Here is a 19,227-nt window from a genome sequence, read left to right on the forward strand (position 1 = left end):
AAATACACATAAATAAAACAGACACAACATAGAGAGTTCATTCAGCGACTACACACAGGCATCTTGGTGCTTTTCATGTTCCCTGATCAACGATTGGCGGTGATATACTCTGACCGAGTGAGGTACGAACGAGTTTATGTATCACTCTGTTCTTGTTTTGATTGACAGCAGTCGCCCACTTCGCGACGACCTGACATAGTTCTGATGGAGCGGGTGGCCGTTGTCTTCCGAGATTTTTTCGTTTTTCCTTAGACAGTTTTGTTCAAAAAGTTCCTTTAAATATTACCTCCTTAAACAACATATAGAGCGAGCGTTTTTCTCTTTTCTCTTAATAACTAATTCATGTTAGATCTATAACAACAAAGCATTTTTTTTACTCCGCGAGAATGAATCCTGGTTAAGCGAATGTATAGATCTACTACACTTTATAATATTCCAATGTCTTTAGTTCTGGATTTAGAAGACAATGAAAAAAATGTTCCTGAATATTAATTTTTTACACTCTTCAAGGAATGCGGAAATACCCGATGACGTATAGTCGGTTTAAGATCAGTAGAAAAACACTTTAAAAAAATATTTTTTAAGACAATACTTCCATCATTAAACTTTAAATATAATAAAATCTTTTTTAAAAAATACTTCATTCCATTCGGGTATCAAACCGGTGACACTTTCAGCTTGCCTTGAAGTTGAACATCCGCATATTCTGATTCGCCCAGCGGGGATGATTTAATTACTTGATAATTTTTTTTATATATAAATTTTTAATTTAAAACTTATAAAATCTAGTTTAGATCTACTTCTAGATTTACATAAAAATAAAAGCAACGCTTATAGACTTCAATAAAATTGAGGCAGCTTTAAATTTACTGTTATCGCAAAATTAGGCTAATACGGTTGACTACGCCATGTTGGCTCTAGATCTAGATAGATTTTAAAGTCTCTAGCCAAATTTACATTTATTTATTTTTTACTTCTGAAACTAGAGTTTCCCCCGTATGATCAACGAGCTAGTCATTCTTTTCTAAGCGATATACATCAACTGTTAAATTGTTTAGGAAAATCGTTAGAGCAGTATTCGAGATCAGCGTCCACCCACCAGGAAGGAGCTACCTGAATAGAGGTATTGTAATTTTTAAAAAGCACATGATAAGTCCATATGGAGGGCAAGCAAAAAGGAGAAATCCTGAATGGCCTATAGTAAACACACCAGAAGTAGAAAAAAGTCTGAAAACGCTGCAGCGACTGGTCATTACAAATGCCTAACCCATGACGTTGGTTGTATGTCAATGATTGGCCTCTTTAGTCACAGAAGAAGTAGCTAAGGGAAAAGATGGTCTCTCGAGGCGTAAAATGTCACAATTCTGTGTGATGGTTCTTTCAAATAAGTGTCATTTTTTTGACACCTCCGAGAATGAAAATCAAAACTTCATTTGACCAGTTTTCTTCCTTTATCTATGTAAAAGTCTATGTAAAAGTCGACATTTATTTTAGAAAAAAATCTTGAAAGCTTTCAAAGAAAAAAAAAATCTTCTATTAACTTGAAAAAAAGAGTTAAATTTCATCTGGGTAATTGTATTTTGTGGGTCTAGATGTGTCGACTTGACCCAGCGGATGTCATCTGACAGTGAGTGGCTAGAATTATTGAGCAGACATGGTCTTCAAGACAGTCTGTGTCTATTTTCAGAATTTGTGTTTTTAAAAAAAAAAAGCAAGGCGGCAAAGAGAAAGACAAGTTTGAATTCTTTCATTACTTCCGGGTCAGAGTGTATGCAAAGTATGTACCGGTATATTATGTGTATCAGGGCTAGGTTTAGGGTAACTGGATGTTCTATGTCGGCTCCGATTGCATGTGTGATTGCTACTAAAAATTAATGTCATTTCTCTTAGTAATTAAAAGTATCACTTTTTTTTTAACAGAAAGAAGGATGAAGAATGGAATCTTTATATTAATAAAAACAAAATAAGTGTTATCAGTCGTTTAGTATATAAGTAATGTTCATATATATACATCAATATCGAGACATTGTCGGCGTAGTGTGTAGTCTTGTGAAAAAGGTATTTTTTTTACTTATAATTATCATTATTTTACATATAATTATCATTGTTTTACATATAATTTTATTTTATATATGATTATCATTATATTTTACATATGATTTTCATTATTTTACATTTAATTAAAATTCTTATTGAGACATTAAGATTTGGTTAATTCCTAGATAATTCAGATTCGCTAATGCGACTCATTTAGTGTGCTATTTATAGAGACACATTCTTTTCTGTGGCGTTTCAACATTTTATTGATGACCTAGTTGGCCTTACTGGGACGACGCTTTACAAAGGTAATATCAACTCAGTCTGTGTCAGGCTGGAATCTTGTACACCTTACTTCTCCCACATCCTAATCTCGGGTCAAACTGAAACCTTTCACAATTATTCATTGTCGTGGACAATACACGAATCAATGAAAAAAAGTTACCAGTTATTTAATCAATAAGTCGTAATTCATTAATTTTGCTTTATATAGTGGCAGTAGGGCCCATTAAGCTAAGAGGGGGATAAGCATTGTGTTGAGAATGGGGTTCTTCGCTAAAATTTTAAAACTAATTCTAGACGATAAAACCATCTACTTTTATAAGTATATCGATAGCTCAGTGGCGAACAAGTCGTGGAGGATATATTTTGTAGACTTCGATTTCAGAATCGTAACAGACATGTTCATCTACTTCAGTTTCAGGTTTGGGAATGAAACATAAAGATGGATTTTTAAATGATACAAAGAAACTGCTGCAATTATTTTGTTCCCATTATTCAAGTTACCATTGTTGGATGTGGTCTGTTGTTGAAAATATAGATCTATATATTTTATGTACTTTCATGAAGTCTGACTAACTGAAGTTCGATTCAAACCACACAACATATATTAAAGTCTATGGATAACTTGATAAGACTTTATAAACTTGAGAAATATTATCTAATACACAATAATAGGGCTCAGTCCTAATGTCACAGTTCTAAAACACAACTAACATCTTGCTTGCTAAAAGAGTGAGTTCGTCACTTCAACTGTCATCTTCCCATAATTCCTTATTTTGTTAATTTCCCATCATTTCCGTCTAAAATAGTCTATTTATAGTCTCGTCATTTCCCAGACCACCATTCTTATAGTTATAATGTTTTTTGTTTGGTGTAATGCACAAATTGTAAGACAAATTTCTTTACGGATAATAAAGATTATTATTATTATTATATTATTATTATTATATTCTAAACCTATAACACCATAACGTCTGCGGGACACTTTAATGCACAAAGTTACCGTACTATAGTACAATTCGAGACCAGTAACCTCATTCCCCCCCCCCTCCACACACACACCCCACAGCAAGTAATGCCATTGTAGTTGGACTAAATTAATTGAACGCTACATTTGTATTGAGCCATTGTCTTCCCCTTTTAATTGTTCCCGTTTTATTGGAAGAGCGTGAATAAATTATGGTCACTTTCTTTTTTTTTAATCGCTGTACTGACAGCCGCTCGACGTGTCACGTGGGGAAGTGACACGTGTCAGTGTACTTCCCAGAGCACTCTGGGGCGAGGCCAGTTTTAACATTGCATGAGGCTCGGCGCAAGGACATCGTGAACCTTGGTTACCATGATGGGAAGTCGACGCACGAGATGTTTCTAGCGAAACTCTGGGAAAATCTTAAAGCTAATCTTATAGATAGAACATCTAAAAGCCAAAAGTTCTCCAAAATAAGTCATGTTCACATTAGGGGCGAAAAGAATATTTTTGTGTATTACATTTGTTGGTTGTCTACGAAAAACAGACAAAGTAGCCATTTCTTTTATACGGGATCTTAGCATAGTGGTGAAATACATCCTTAGGATCTTTTAAGTTTGAGAAATGTGGTTCTTACAGTTTTCAATTCTATCTAGCTCTATAGAAACTACATTAGTTTCTCACCAAGTCTATGTGTCCCTTGGTTCAGCTGACATAACAAGACACTAGATAACTTGGTCAAAACGAACTCAAGACTTTATTATTCTTGATATTATGTATCACACACTGGCTTCTGACTTCGTGAAAACTAACAGACTTTTGGTCAGTCATTCAGGTATTTCTACTGACATGTATAAATAAAAACAGATTGTGCATACCCTACACATATTCATCCATGACAATGGTTATTAGGCTACCAAAGATTTGAAAATATGCCAACTTAATAGATTTCTGTACGCAAATTAATTCCTTTTGTTTGTAGGATTTACTTAAGTCGCTTGTTGCAAACCGTTTCCATTTCTTGTTAATCAAATGAGTTGGGTTTTTTTTTTAAATGCAAATTGAGAAAAGTTTGATTTTAACTTGCTTAGCATATCCCATTAATCTTTTGCAAAACTTCTCCGACACTGGCCATAATTACATACAATTATCTTTCAAAGCATTTTCACGTGACAAACTGTCTGATTGATCGTTTGGACCATGAAAAAGTCACAAAGTTTTTTCGTTGTTGTCACCGTAGCCGACAAAAGAGGTAGAGATGGCCTCCTGATCGTGCGGTATGCACGCTGCATTGTAGTTCGGTCGTCTCTATGGTCCTGGGTTCATACCCTGCCCTCTGGAGGAACATCCGGAACATGTAAAACATTATACATACACAAATACTTTTGCTAAGCACAGAACTTACAAACTTTTTGTCTTCTATTTAGTACCAAAAAAAAATCGCCACATAGTTTTCTTTATAATGTTCAACGTCTGAGTTTGAATGAATTTTTTTCTGTTATATTTCCATCATAACAAGCCACTGTATTGGCTCATTGTAGCTGACAATCTAGTCAGTATTTTATGTAAATAAACAGAGCATTTCAAAATTACTTTATTTTTCAAGCTAATAAAAAATTTAAAAATGTTAAGTTGACCAGTCTTCCGAAACTTGTTTAGTCGACTGGAATTAAGCAACAAATTTTTCAATTCATCTTTTTTTTTTTTTAAAGTCTAATGCCCAACTTTTTAAATAAAATGGCATTCGGCATAAAATACAAATTTGTGACATTAAAGAAGCGTATTGATTTCCCACATGCAATAAGAGTAGTTCATATTTTCTTTCTTGACCAGTTGTTAAATATGCTTTAGTTGCTTGCTCCTCTGTGCAATGTGGGGGGCTCTTTATATTAGTAGTTAACCCATGCTGGGCTAATTGTGAATATTCTGATTAAGTTTTTGTGTGGGCATGTTTAATTCTAGTTCAATATGCTAAGTGCGCTCTGGTGCAATCTTTCTGAACAATGTATGGGGGAGTGAGCTTCCCGCTGCTGTTAGGTCAGTGTGTCTTTCTGATTATTTTATCAGGATGTGTTTTAATAGTTCTAAGTTATGGTTCAGTGTGTTATGTATTTTGTTACTTTACGTTGTAATACCTAATTTAGATGTATAGTGAATTTAAATGTTGTAGCCATGCAATAATTTCGAAACAATCCTATAAGCTGTTTTCCCTGTCAGCCATTTTTGTTGTCACGATTTCAGAAATGGAATAGATTTATTTCAATATGAAGTTATTAAATGATATATAAAATGATGTATTAGACTTTATCATATTCATATAGCCTAGATCTAGGTCCACTTACTGAAACTAAAGATCGTTGTTAAGTACATTCACCTTGAAATAGGTCTCGAAAGACGAGGCGCTGCCGACACTTCCTGGCGCTATCTCGAACAGGCAAACAGACGACTTGAAAGGGAAGTAATTATGTATGTCGTAGATAGCGTGAGGGAAGGGGACGCGATGAGTTAAACCTGCGGCCTAATACCTCTAAGAGAGTTATCACGCTTGGGTCTACGAGTTATTGGATAGATTTAGAATACTCGTTAGTCACCAAATCTTACAGATTACTCTCTAGATTTGCCCTGTAAAGAGATAGAGAATTTGTCTCAGAGATATAGATTAATAAAAGATTTAAAACAAAAAATTCATTTATAATTTAATTTTCTTTACATAGGTAGTCTATGAACGAAGATTATCTTTGTAGGTAATTCGTCAAATAATCGAAAGATTTCTATTGTTTTGCTGTTCTCTATTTTTTCTGTGGTTAGTGAACCAGTATGTCGTCTGAGCGTCCAAGGTTTAAAAACTTTGAACCTTGTTGAGTTCGATTTTATATCTGACTATACTTTTATTTTAGCTGCGAGGTCAGATGTTTATAGAAAAGACTTTAATCAAATTCGGTACTATTCTTTAAAAGTACGATACTAGATCACAACAAATACTCGGCCATTTCGTCATTATTGTACGATATTCCGAATTTCCCATTGATGAAGTTTCCTCTTTTGTGCGTTAGTGTACTACGTCATCAATTATTCAAGAGTCAAAGGTCAATGTTTGTCTATTTCATTGCAGGCTAAGCTGACCTGAGTTTAAAAACTGTGAATCCGAACCAGTGGATATGGTACTCATAGGGTGGCGAAAGTAATTTGAAAACATAACGTCAACATGGAACTCTGTGATCGAGATTATAACAGCAGTTCGAACTACAGCGCCTCCACACTGCTACTGGTAAGTCGTTAGATAGATAGATAGATAGATAGATAGATAGATAGATAGATAGATAGATAGATAGATAGATATATAGATAGATAGATAGATATATAGATAGATAGATAGATAGATAGATAGATAGATAGATAGATAGATAGATAGATAGATAGATAGATAAATAGATAGATTAGATAGATGACTTACTGGAAAGAATGTTGAGCTTGTGTTAAGTGAGAGATACAGAGTGAAGAGAGGGGGGGGGAGGAGTGATATCAGCACATGCAACACTTTAAGTCCTGCATTTATTTCCCCCTCAGGTCAGTGTACGCTACCGCGATGTGCACTGCTACCCGGCACTGGTCATCTGCATTTATGGCGTCATCACCAACGTCATTAACATCATTGTCCTGACCAAGCCAAGCATGCGGAACAGCATCAACTGTATCCTGACAGGCATCGCCGTGGCTGACATGATCACCATGTCCTCGTCAATTCCATTTACCTATTACTATTACATCATGGACGAAGAGGCCAAGTAAGTAGCTGGGTTCAGTGCCCTGGCTGACTATAGGTAGTAAGTAGCTGGGTTCAGTGCCCTGGCTGACTATAGGTAGTAAGTAGCTGGGTTCAGTGCCCTGGTTCACTATAGGTAGTCAGTAGCTGGGTTCAGTGCCCTGGCTGACTATAGGTAGTAAGTAGCTGGGTTCAGTGCCCTGGTTCACTATAGGTAGTAAGTAGCTGGGTTCAGTGCCCTGGCTCACTATAGGTAGCGAGTAGCTGGGTTCAGTGCCCTGGCTCACTATAGGTAGCGAGTACCTGGGTTCAGTGCCCTGGCTGACTATAGGTAGTAAGTAGCTGGGTTCAGTGCCCTGGTTCACTATAGGTAGTCAGTAGCTGGGTTCAGTGCCCTGGCTGACTATAGGTAGTAAGTAGCTGGGTTCAGTGCCCTGGCTGACTATAGGTAGTAAGTAGCTGGGTTCAGTGCCCTGGCTGACTATAGGTAGTCAGTAGCTGGGTTCAGTGCCCTGGCTGACTATAGGTAGTAAGTATCTGGGTTCAGTGCCCTGGTTCACTATAGGTAGTAAGTAGCTGGGTTCAGTGCCCTGGCTGACTATAGGTAGTAAGTAGCTGGGTTCAGTGCCCTGGTTCACTATAGGTAGTCAGTAGCTGGGTTCAGTGCCCTGGCTGACTATAGGTAGTAAGTAGCTGGGTTCAGTGCCCTGGCTGACTATAGGTAGTAAGTAGCTGGGTTCAGTGCCCTGGCTGACTATAGGTAGTAAGTAGCTGGGTTCAGTGCCCTGGTTCACTATAGGTAGTAAGTAGCTGGGTTCAGTGCCCTGGCTGACTGTAGGTAGTAAGTAGCTGGGTTCAGTGCCCTGGCTGACTATAGGTAGTAAGTAGCTGGGTTCAGTGCCCTGGCTGACTATAGGTAGTAAGTAGCTGGGTTCAGTGCCCTGGTTCACTATAGGTAGTAAGTAGCTGGGTTCAGTGCCCTGGCTGACTATAGGTAGTAAGTAGCTGGGTTCAGTGCCCTGGCTGACTATAGGTAGTAAGTAGCTGGGTTCAGTGCCCAGGCTCACTATAGGTAGTAAGTAGCTGGGTTCAGTGCCCTGGCTCACTATAGGTAGTAAGTAGCTGGGTTCAGTACCCTGGCTCACTATAGGTAGCGAGTACCTGGGTTCAGTGCCCTGGCTGACTATAGGTAGCGAGTAGCTGGGTTCAGTGCCCTGGCTGACTATAGGTAGCGAGTAGCTGGGTTAAGTGCCCTGGCTCACTATAGGTAGTAAGTAACTGGGTTCAGTGCCCAGGCTCACTATAGGTAGTAAGTAGCTGGGTTCAGTGCCCTGGCTGACTATAGGTAGTCAGTAGCTGGGTTCAGTGCCCTGGCTTATATGTAGTAAGTAGCTCTCTGTCCTTTGCTTTGGATTTAATTGTTTATATGAGGATTTGTTTTTCAATAATTAAAGACATATGAAATAATTTACTATTATGTTAAAGCTTACCCAACTGTATGATAAAAAAACAAGGTTACAAAGACAGTTTGTGTGGAAACACAAACTTAAAATCGGCCCCCGAAGTAGTCCACCCAGGCAGGCTTCAATATTTTCAGAAAGAACATCCAAATGAAATTATATCAAAGACAAATGAGAGATAAGAATGGAGAAAGAAGGTTGACAGATCTTGTGTAGTGCCCCAACGGTTCAGCAGATCAAAGGATAGGTGCAAGTGAATGCAAAGTTAGATGTGAACATGGCCTAACTAGTTCCCCTTTCAGAACTTGTGTTCTATAGGGCAGATGATTTAAAGTTTATCTGTTTTTGTGGCCTACGGTTAACGAGGGTGTCATGTAGCCAGCATAACGACCAACCGCCTTTACTTTTCCTCAACTAATGCCAGGTACCCAATAGAGCTGGGTAGACTCAGCGGCGCCCAAGGATTCCGAAGTTGAAAATCCCAGTCTTCCCCAGGATTCGAACCCGGGACCCTCGGTTCGGAAGCCAAGCACTTTACCGCGCCTCTCCTGGTCTAACTGAAGTCTTATAAATAATGTAATTGTTTTGAAAAGGCTCAATCTCTTATTCGAGTTCTTTTTTTTTTTTTTTTTTTTTTTAAAAGGAAACCTCAGAATTTGCGCTATTCAGTTTTAGCTTTATCATCATAGGAATCCTTGGGCTTTATGCCTCTTTTCTTTGCCTCTTTTTTGGGCTTTATATGCCTCTTTTATGGGCCATCTAGCCTCTTTTGTGGGCTTTTTTTTTTTTTTTTTTTTTTTTTTTATTAATAGGATAGGTTAGGATAAGATATATTCCTCTCAAAATAAAAATGGTTCAAGAAAATGTAGTTTATAAGATTACTATTTGTTTTAAATTAGGTTTAACTTAAAATGCATACTAATTAGCTTTTTCTCTTTAAAAAACTGCTTGCATAACTAATTTTAAAAATTAGATTTTTCGCTTTCAGGGAAAAAAAAGTAGCCGTTGCATCAGAACTTTGAATGGTCTATAATATTTCAATATCTTTTCTAGTTTGCGAGATCTAAACGGGAGTGACGGACAGACGGACAGACATTTCGCACAAAACTAATAGCGTCTTTTCCCCTATCGGGGGCCGCTAAAAAAGGATAAAATAAAACTAATGTTGAGAACCATAAAACTGTAATGGAGGATTCTGGCGATAAATTATAAACACAATTATCTGAATTTAGACTGTAACCTGGCTGGCTGCCTGCTCGTGTGATATGCGATGGTCCACCGTCCATTTTTTTAATCATTAGTTATTAAGAGAGAAACAGTCACTCTATAAGTTGTAAAATGGAGGTATTTTATTTTTTTAAAAGTATTTTCAATGTTTTGCTAATTACATGGACCCAAATCTTTGTCCTATTCTAAAATGTGTTTTATGTATATTGTGTTCAAAGTCAATCTTTTTTAATTATGTTGTCTATCTGTAATCTCCTTACAATGAAATTAAATGTTAAGGTTTGAAATTCCCCTTTACCTATCACTTAGTCTGTTGGATCTTTGGGGCACCACACAAGATTGGTCAACCGTCTTTCTCCTTCTTCTGTCTTTTGCCTTGGATAGAGCCTCTTTCAATGGCAGGCCAGTCCGATCTTTTATGTTGTCTTCCCATCGCTTTCTCTGTCTGCCTCTTCTTCTTTTTCTTGGTGCTGTTCCCTGATGGAAGGACTTTGCAAGCCCCGAAGACTTTGTAATATGTCCATAAAGTTCTAGTTTCCGTTTTTTTGTTTACAATAGTTAGCGGGTCATCGTGGTGTCCAGTTGCTGTTGTCTGATACTAGGTTTAAAACTAGAGGACAACAGAGACTTTCATGTCTCGCCACATTAAACCTTTCCACATGCTAAAAACCTGTTTATGTTTTTATGTTATTTCATTAAGCTTTGTCAGCTCAATAAAACTAAGTGTTCTCTCCCTTTCCCTAGAGATTACTCTTGTCAAGAAAGGTAACTCTCTCTTTTAGTTTATTGTCTTTCTCTTTTTTTTTTCAGACTAACTAGTCTCCCTTGGTTAACGTTTCTCGCTGTCCACATGAACCTGACCTTGATATCGCATACGTCATCGCTATGGCTAGGGGTCATCATGGCCGTGATGCGCTACTTCTTCGTGCGCCCCACTGCGCGCGGGGCCAAGACGCTCGAAAGCCGCTCCACCATCATCGTCATTATCGCCACCTTCCTCGGGACGGTGCTCCTCATTATCCCCAACTGCCTGGCCACGGAGGTCGTGCCTTGCCACAACAATGAGACAGGGAAAACCAACTGGCACCTTAAGGTCCCGTCCTTCGGGCAGAACGACGGCAACGTCCTGCACACCGTGAACTTCTTCATCTACGCGGTGATGGGAAAGATCATACCCTGCACGCTGATCACCTTCTTTGGCGGTCTCCTTCTGCACACGCTCAAGGTGGCCAACAAGAGGACACGGAGGCTGAAAGGCGAGAACGCGACCAGCAACACCAACTCCCAAACGAGGCGCACAACAGTCATGCTCCTCGCTATCATCGCGCTGTACATAATCTCGGAGCTGCCCCAGTCCATCCTTATCCTCCTCTGCATCTTCGTGGATGGCTTCTTCAGGGAAGTCTACGCCCTGCTCGGGGACTTTATCGACCTCTTGGCGCTCATCAACAGCGCCACCAACTTCATCACCTACATCGCCATGAGCACTCAGTACCGGAACACGCTCTTGGACATCAGCTGCGCATGCGTGCACAGGACTACCTGCAAGAAGTGCGGCCACACGAGTGCTCTTCAAAGTACGAAGTACTCAAAGACTCCGCCTGCTCCAGTTTGACCTACTTACAAAGTACTTCAAGCTCGTCAATAAAGTACTTGCTACAAAGTCGCTATCGGTCCGTTATTGCTGGGAAAGTCGCCGTTTGACTGAAGCAAGGAGATAAGGTGATGGTTCGTGATTCTAAGACGCTGTATCTGTGCTCTGTGTGTCTCTGTAAGGTGCAAATCAATTCAATGGTTCTCAAACTAATGTTGAGTTCTGCCAAACGATGTTGTCATCAGGCCGTGAACACTCAGGACCTTAATATAATGTTGTAAATGGTATAATGGTAAAAGTATAAAATTGTAGGTCACAGATAAGCTCAATTCATCTTTTTATTGTTTTGTTTTTTTATTGTTTTTATTATTTATTTATTTTTATTGTCTTTTATTGGAAGGGTATTGATCTTCATATAATTTTTTTTCTGTTCTGCATGTTGTTAATAGATTTACAAATATTTCCAAAAATAAATAAAATGTTTCCAATGCATTCAAGTTAAAACTGATCTAAAATGTGCTTCAGAAGAAATTTCATTTGTCCATTAGGCTATTTTCAAAACTTTTTACAAAATTCTCTCTCTTATATTCTTATACAATGAACATCAAACCACGGTTTGTCTTTTTCTCTTGTTTTTACTTCTTATAATTGTTTCTTACTTTCTCCAGTTCATGTAAAACTAAGCCCTTCATTTTTTTTCAGGCATTGTAATGTTCATTTTGTTTTTTTACACCGAATAGAGCTGGTACAGAATGATCAGCCACGTATAGATTTAGTTTTATTGAAAGTTGGAACCAAATGTTTTTGTTAGATCTGAATACCTCAATTTGAGTCATCTCAACGTCCCGTCTTTGTGAAACACCATTCTCATGTTGTTGTCTTGATGTGCACTATCTACCCAGATAAACTTAAAATCCCTGGCATGGTTGGTCACGTGACATACGTCAGCACAAATTTGTCGCAGAATATTCTAGATCTACAGGTTGTTCGTATTCCGAAGCTTATGGCGTTAAATTGTCTCAATTCTTCTGTCTCCCGCGGCATTCAATTTATTGTGCAAATGTTTTGATTTTTTTACGCATTTTTTTTTTTATTGTGGCATTTTGGATCGAAGCCTGTATCTCTTGTCCACTTTATTAGTACACTTTATCAGCAAGTCAGCTTCTAGACATATGTCAATCTCATATCGATCAGCTTTCAATAAGTCAACAAGTCCTAGAAATCAATAAAAGCTGAATTGAACAAATGTTAGCATTGACTTTTCTGGCATTGTCATGTTTTTTGTCACTTGCGTGTTCACATTGTAGTGTTTTGTGTTAGCATGCAGCTTGTGTGGACATACTGGCCAGTGAAAATAATGTCAGTAGAATTGATTGGTCTCACAGTTTCTCATTAATGTATGCGTCCAGGCTGCTGAGTCACAATGTATATACACTTGTCACATTGTCACAACTGCGTATGGCTTGTTGGTTGTTATATTTACATAGTTTAGAGCATGAAAACTTGTAAGAATGCAAATATTGAAAGAACGTTATTGAGCGATCAAAGTCTGGAGATAGTTCAACTATGCGAATACAAAAGGTGTTAATATAAAATACATTGGGAATATGACTAATGACTAGATTTATGGGCCATGTGTTAATTTGTCCCTGAATGATAACTGTATGGTCACTTCATCAAGGAATGGAAAGCTTTGTGACTTAGACCGAGACCAATCAATACAGTGACTCTCGATGTCCACCAAGCCGAGACCAATCAGTACAGTGACTCTCGATGTCCACCAAGCCGAGACCAATCAGTACAGTGACTCTCGATGTCCACCAAGCCGAGACCAATCAGTACAGTGACTCTCGATGTCCACCAAGCCGATCTCAATCGTCATAGCAGGCCTGAATACTGACCCGTGTCTGACGTACAGATCCATGACGTGGCGATGAGCCATTGGTCTTCACTACCCACAGGTTGTGACGTCGCAGGCTTACTATGACGACTGGTCTCGATCCAGCTCCGTTGATGGGCACTATCACTTTGTATGCTGAAACCAATACTTCAGGTGTTATGTCAAAATGTTTGAACATGATCTAATCTCTGACTTTTTCTTAACTTGTGATGAATTTTATCGGTGATTCCGCCCCTGAGTATTTTTATCCAGACCTTTGCATATTGTGGATTTTTACTGAAGACTTTGTGACTAAATTGGGGATTCTAGAACTTGTGTTTTGAATCTGAAGATTGGTCTTTGTTCGTTTGTTGTTGAGCTGGCCACATAAAACCTTCATTGATGACACTGAATGCGAGCTTTGGATCGCTATGTCGTGCAGAAAAATGTAGTTTCATGCTTGCACTCATCTCATATATTAGCGTTGATAGAAGGATCTATATAAGTATTTAGAGGAATAAATATTTATTTATGTGTCAAAATAGAAACAAAGAACTATATTCTGGTGTGTTTATTCCTAAATATCTTTTCATGTGAGGAGATCTAGCATCGGTGAGAAACTATTTTGTCTTTGGTACGTGGGGAGATCACTCTCCGTTTCATTGGGTAACTCATTCTTCACAAGTATCGGTATCTTTCATGCCTCTGTAGGAGGAGCGCATGATCCTCCGATGATATTTCTTAGACCCCCATGGACTGTATATATATACATTTACAATACATACAATGTTGTGTGTTTGTTGATATTGTACACAGAATTCAGAATGTTGTTTTGTTGTGAAGTTACGTCTTGGTCTGTGCATCGTTTCTGCACACGAGTTTCATCAACCTTGTTTGTACACTCACACAGAATTGATGTTTCATGTTACAATGTACCGTATGTACATCAAGCCTGAGAAATGTGTACAAGTGGTCAGATTGGCAGCCTCTTTTTGTATAACTGCAAAGGTTTAAAAAATTGGGGGGGGGGGGGGGGGGAATGGAGCTAGCGGCGCAAATATAGGTTAAAAACGCCTTTTTTTTTTCTTTCAGTCCCTACTAGTAACAACATTAATTTATCGAGCCTGCACAAAAACAAAGTTGTTTTTTTTTATTCTGAAAGATCGTTTCATTAGTTATTGAATTAATAGGGACTTTTTAACCGTTAAAACGTCTATTGTTCCATCAAAGGAACTCTGGGTATCTAAAAAAATATTGTATTTATCTTATTACTGAATATCAGTAATATTCTTTTTGCATAGGGTCTCCCTCATGCAAGGGGAAATAATATGAAAAGAACTAATGTACAATGCAAGTAAAAAGAATCGCTAGTGTGCCCACTTTTGTTGTGATATTTATTATATATCTATATTTATTCAAAGTGTCACAAAATTATTTAAACTGTAATAGGAATGTTTAGCTTGCTATATTATTTCGAAATAAAGTAGGGATAGGTTTATTTTTTACTTTTAGTATTAATACTTATTTGTTTCTTGTATGTTAGATTTTTTTTAACTTGTGTGACCATTTTTAATGTTACAACAAGTATTTATCTATTTTTCCTGACATTTTAATGTTAGATTTGTAACACAAAGTAAGTGAAATTAGCAGATCTTAATCAATGAAAACTGTTGATACTGTTAGATAATTCACACTCTAAAAATTTTGGTTATGCATTCATGGAATAATGTTCCTACCATTGAAGTCTGACCATCAGTGTACTAATTTATTGATTCATTTCTTTTCTTCTAGTTTTTTGTAATATTTTCTGAGGTTTTATTTTCAATGTCTGGGATTATCATGGAGTTATAGGACAGCGATGGTACAGGAACCCTAGAAACAAGTGTTGATGACTTAATTAAAAATCAGATGAATTTAAAAACAAAATTTAAAAACAAAAGCACACCAGTGTTGTAATAAGCTTCACATTTTCCTGTGATCCTGTAGAAGTGTTTAAGCTTGGATTTGAATAGACACAAATAGAGGATGGATGGTTAAAAGGACATACATGAATGAATGGTAAACAAGAGACGAACAAGAATGATTGACTGATGTGCTCTATGAAGTAGTCTAGGTGAAGATCTACCATGTTATATAATATATGGGCTTTCATTTCATTTTCGTCATATTGTCCCCCTCCGGAGGCGGCATTAGGGGGTGGCGGGTGATGCAACCGCCCCAGACTCAGCTCCTCATGGTGGGGGAGGGGGGCTCAGTGATTAAAAGAATCTTTTGTCACCATCAGCACATTGTACAAATATTCGTGGCCCTGATAAAAAATTTAACCAAGACCCCCCGCCTCTGTTCACTGTATTATACTTTAAATTTGTAACAAGTAAACTAATGTCACGTGACCTAGAACACAAATTAAGATATCATGTGACTAAAAACAATCTTCTCTGTATTGATGTGTTTTTTTTTTTGTTGTTGTTTTTGTTGTAGATCTCTATGGCAATTGTCCACATGACGTAATTATCTCCTGTATTGAAGGGACGTCTGTAATCTATAATCTAACAGAATTGTTGTTTGTTTGTTAAAACTCAGGCAGTTCTCCGTATAGTTTTTGTTTTATAGGAAGGTTTTGGGGAGTTTTGGAGTTTTGTTCGGGCCTCTTGATCTAGTATGCAGCTTTGAAGGACATGGTCAGCAGTCTCTGGTGATGCTCCACAAGGGCAAGTTTCGCATGTCCCGGTTTTAAACATCCGGAACATATGTTGTCTCGTTCTGTTGTGTCTGATTTTTGAGTCGAAAAATTATGCGTTTGTCATGTCGAGATAGCTTATAATAGGCGTCCTTTTTCTTGTAATTTTGATGTGAGCTGGTCCAATTCTCATTTAGTCTACTCTCTATATTCTGAACTCTGATACATCAAAACTCTATTAGTTGATAGTTAGCTCTTATACTTCCCAAGCGCCAGGTATGATCGTCGTCTTCTGCTTGTCAAAAAGAAACAACTCCATCTCTGTGTTGGTTTGGTTTGACTAAAAAGTAAATATAACATCCATCCTATACATTGTATTGTTAAATCTAATCGGTCGATCTTGGAATAACATGGCACTTCTAGTTATTAAACCTTGTTCGCCATCATCTTCAATGGGCTTTTAAGACAAATCGTTTGATTATTTCTGTTCATTAAATAATAATAATATAATTCCGAGGATTAAGGATAAATGCAGTGTTTCACGCGGCAACTGAAAGTCAGTTGCGACATGCATATCTTACCACATTTATACAGGCAAAGATGTTTGATAACTGGGGATCTATATCAGTATCCATTTCGTCCCCTGCGCCTGCCTTCATTAAATAAATCTATTATAAACGCTTGGTTGTGTATCGAAGTGCAATCTTAACGCTCAAATATTTCTGAACTGGAAGATTCATAATTTTCTTCTTTTTTTTTGTTAAGCTTTATTATTGATATCAAAGTACTTCGGATTTTAAAAAGAAAATGTTACAAGGGAGATAATCGAGACATTATTGTATTTTATACATTTAAACGAAGAGAGTAATCCACTCAGTCCAGTTAAAGATCACGTTGACCTTATTATTTCGTTTGACTTTTCTTCGTAAAAGAAGCAAAATTTTTTTTTTAAATACTCTTTTTGAGAATAGAGCTTATATTGAGTGAAATTGATTCAATTATTTTGAATGAATCATAACTTTGAGTAAATCTAGGTCCAATCGCTTTTGTGGACCAGTGGAGGGGAGGGGAGGTTAGAGTTGGGCGGGGGTATCTAGGACAAGGTTTCCGTACTGCCTTTTCAAAAAAAAAAGAAAAGTTGATCGAGTCAGAATTCGAACTCGAGCCTCCACGCTGGAAGGCCGGCTTGTTAGCCACTGAACTATCCAAGTACTTATAAGAGTCGAAGATTTTATAGTCTATTATAAGTTTTAAAATTATATCTAACGACCTTATTTTCTACACAAGGCGTATCTTTTCTTAGCTTAGTTGGCCACAGTGTCTCTGAAACAAAAAGGAGTACTAACGACTAATTAATGAAGTTTTTTTTTTCAATAGATTCGTGTGGTGTCATCGACAATATATAATTGTGTAAAGTTTCAACTTGATCCGAGAATGGAAAGTTGGAGAAATAACGTGTAAAAGATTTGTACCATACAGAGTGCGTCGGTATAAGCTTTGTAAAAAAAAAAAACTAGGGTTTCCCTGCAAATCGCAAAGAATTAATATCCAGGGTCACGTCTTTATCATTTGAACCTTGCAAAAGGCACTCTCTAATCACAAAAAAAAAAATTATCGTTTTAAAAGAGGTGGATTATTTTGAAAAGTTATTCTTTAAAATGAAATAAAATCTTTTAATTTAGATATGCAATTTCAATTCAAATGCTAGTAAGTTACGTTTAAGAAGGACACTATTTGAACAATCCGGCCGCTACGAACACTCGGAATAGGCCTCTATACAGTATTTCTTCACGACCTAGACTAACTTAAAACAAAATTTCAAGTACTGTCATAGCCTCGTTTCAGACACGAATTCCCCTATCCAATATTACGATGTGGAGATTGCTATAAGGTCAAACTGGTAGGTAATAAAAGATTGAAAAAAATAAAAGGCTAATTTATAATGACACACAATGCATCTTGACCTGTAAAGTGTTCACGTCACTTTGAAGTGAAAATGACAGCTCAATATTCTCGACAGCAGGTTTGAATAATTGTGTGAATTGATTGCGTTAAGTGTATATTATTACACCATGTTGGAGTGAACTTTGAATATAAGAATGGTAGCAAGTAAGAGCCATGGAAGATATGTTCGAGGGAGCATTGAACTGTAGAGAAACTGTGGATGAACTGAAGAGAAACTGTGGATGAACTGTAGTTGAACTGAAGAGAAACTGTGGATGAACTGTAGTTGAACTGAAGAGAAACTGTGGTTGAACTGAAGAGAAACTGTGGTTGAACTGTAGAGAAACTGTGGATGAACTGTAGTTGAACTGTAGAGAAACTGTGGATGAACTGTAGTTGAACTGAAGAGAAACTGTGGTTGAACTGTAGAGAAACTGTGGATGAACTGTAGTTGAACTGTAGAGAAACTGTGGATGAACTGTAGTTGAACTGTAGAGAAACTGTGGATGAACTGTAGTTGAACTGAAGAGAAACTGTGGATGAACTGTAGTTGAACTGTAGAGAAACTGTGGATGAACTGTAGAGAAACTGTGGATGAACTGTAGTTGAACTGTAGAGAAACTGTGGATGAACTGTAGTTGAACTGAAGAGAAACTGTAGATGAACTGTAGTTGAACTGTAGAGAAACTGTGGATGAACTGTAGTTGAACTGAAGAGAAACTGTGGATGAACTGTAGTTGAACTGAAGAGAAACTGTGGATGAACTGTAGTTGAACTGTAGAGAAACTGTGGATGAACTGTAGTTGAACTGAAGAGAAACTGTGGATGAACTGTAGTTGAACTGTAGAGAAACTGTGGATGAACTGTAGAGAAACTGTGGATGAACTGTAGTTGAACTGTAGAGAAACTGTGGATGAACTGTAGTTGAACTGAAGAGAAACTGTAGATGAACTGTAGTTGAACTGTAGAGAAACTGTGGATGAACTGTAGTTGAACTGAAGAGAAACTGTGGATGAACTGTAGAGAAACTGTGGATGAACTGTAGTTGAACTGTAGAGAAACTGTGGATGAACTGTAGTTGAACTGAAGAGAAACTGTAGATGAACTGTAGTTGAACTGTAGAGAAACTGTGGATGAACTGTAGTTGAACTGAAGAGAAACTGTGGGTGAACTTTTTGCTCGTTGTGAAAGCAATTTATCAAACGCAAGAGATATTTTAAAATATCCAATATAAGTCTATTCTCTTGCAAGAGGGCGCTGATTCATTTAGCTATCTCAAATAAGCTCAGGCTCCCCCCCCCCCTCTCTGTTGTAGACGGTCTTTGACCTGTAGCACCAAACTGCTGGTATTTTATCTTAACTTATACAACAAATAACTTGAATAATATCTTTGT

The 19,227-nt window shown here is 37.5% G+C and overlaps 1 protein-coding gene across 3 annotated transcripts in view; it reads left to right on the forward strand.

Moving 5' to 3' along the window:
* Positions 1 to 14,207, forward strand: part of LOC106070803 (G-protein coupled receptor dmsr-1-like) — a 242,553-nt gene extending 228,346 nt beyond the window's left edge. For all 3 annotated transcript variants that reach the window (XM_056008595.1, XM_056008596.1, XM_056008597.1), the window contains 3 exons: positions 6,399 to 6,554; positions 6,854 to 7,071; positions 10,547 to 14,207. In XM_056008595.1, coding sequence (XP_055864570.1) covers positions 6,492 to 6,554; positions 6,854 to 7,071; positions 10,547 to 11,351 — 1,086 coding nt within the window. In that variant the 5' untranslated portion in view covers positions 6,399 to 6,491 and the 3' untranslated portion in view covers positions 11,352 to 14,207. The remainder of the gene's footprint in view (positions 1 to 6,398; positions 6,555 to 6,853; positions 7,072 to 10,546) is intronic.
* Positions 14,208 to 19,227: the final 5,020 nt, after the last annotated feature.

The sequence above is a fragment of the Biomphalaria glabrata genome, chromosome 13 (assembly GCF_947242115.1).
Source record: "Biomphalaria glabrata chromosome 13, xgBioGlab47.1, whole genome shotgun sequence".
NCBI classification, from domain to species: Eukaryota; Metazoa; Mollusca; class Gastropoda; family Planorbidae; genus Biomphalaria; species Biomphalaria glabrata.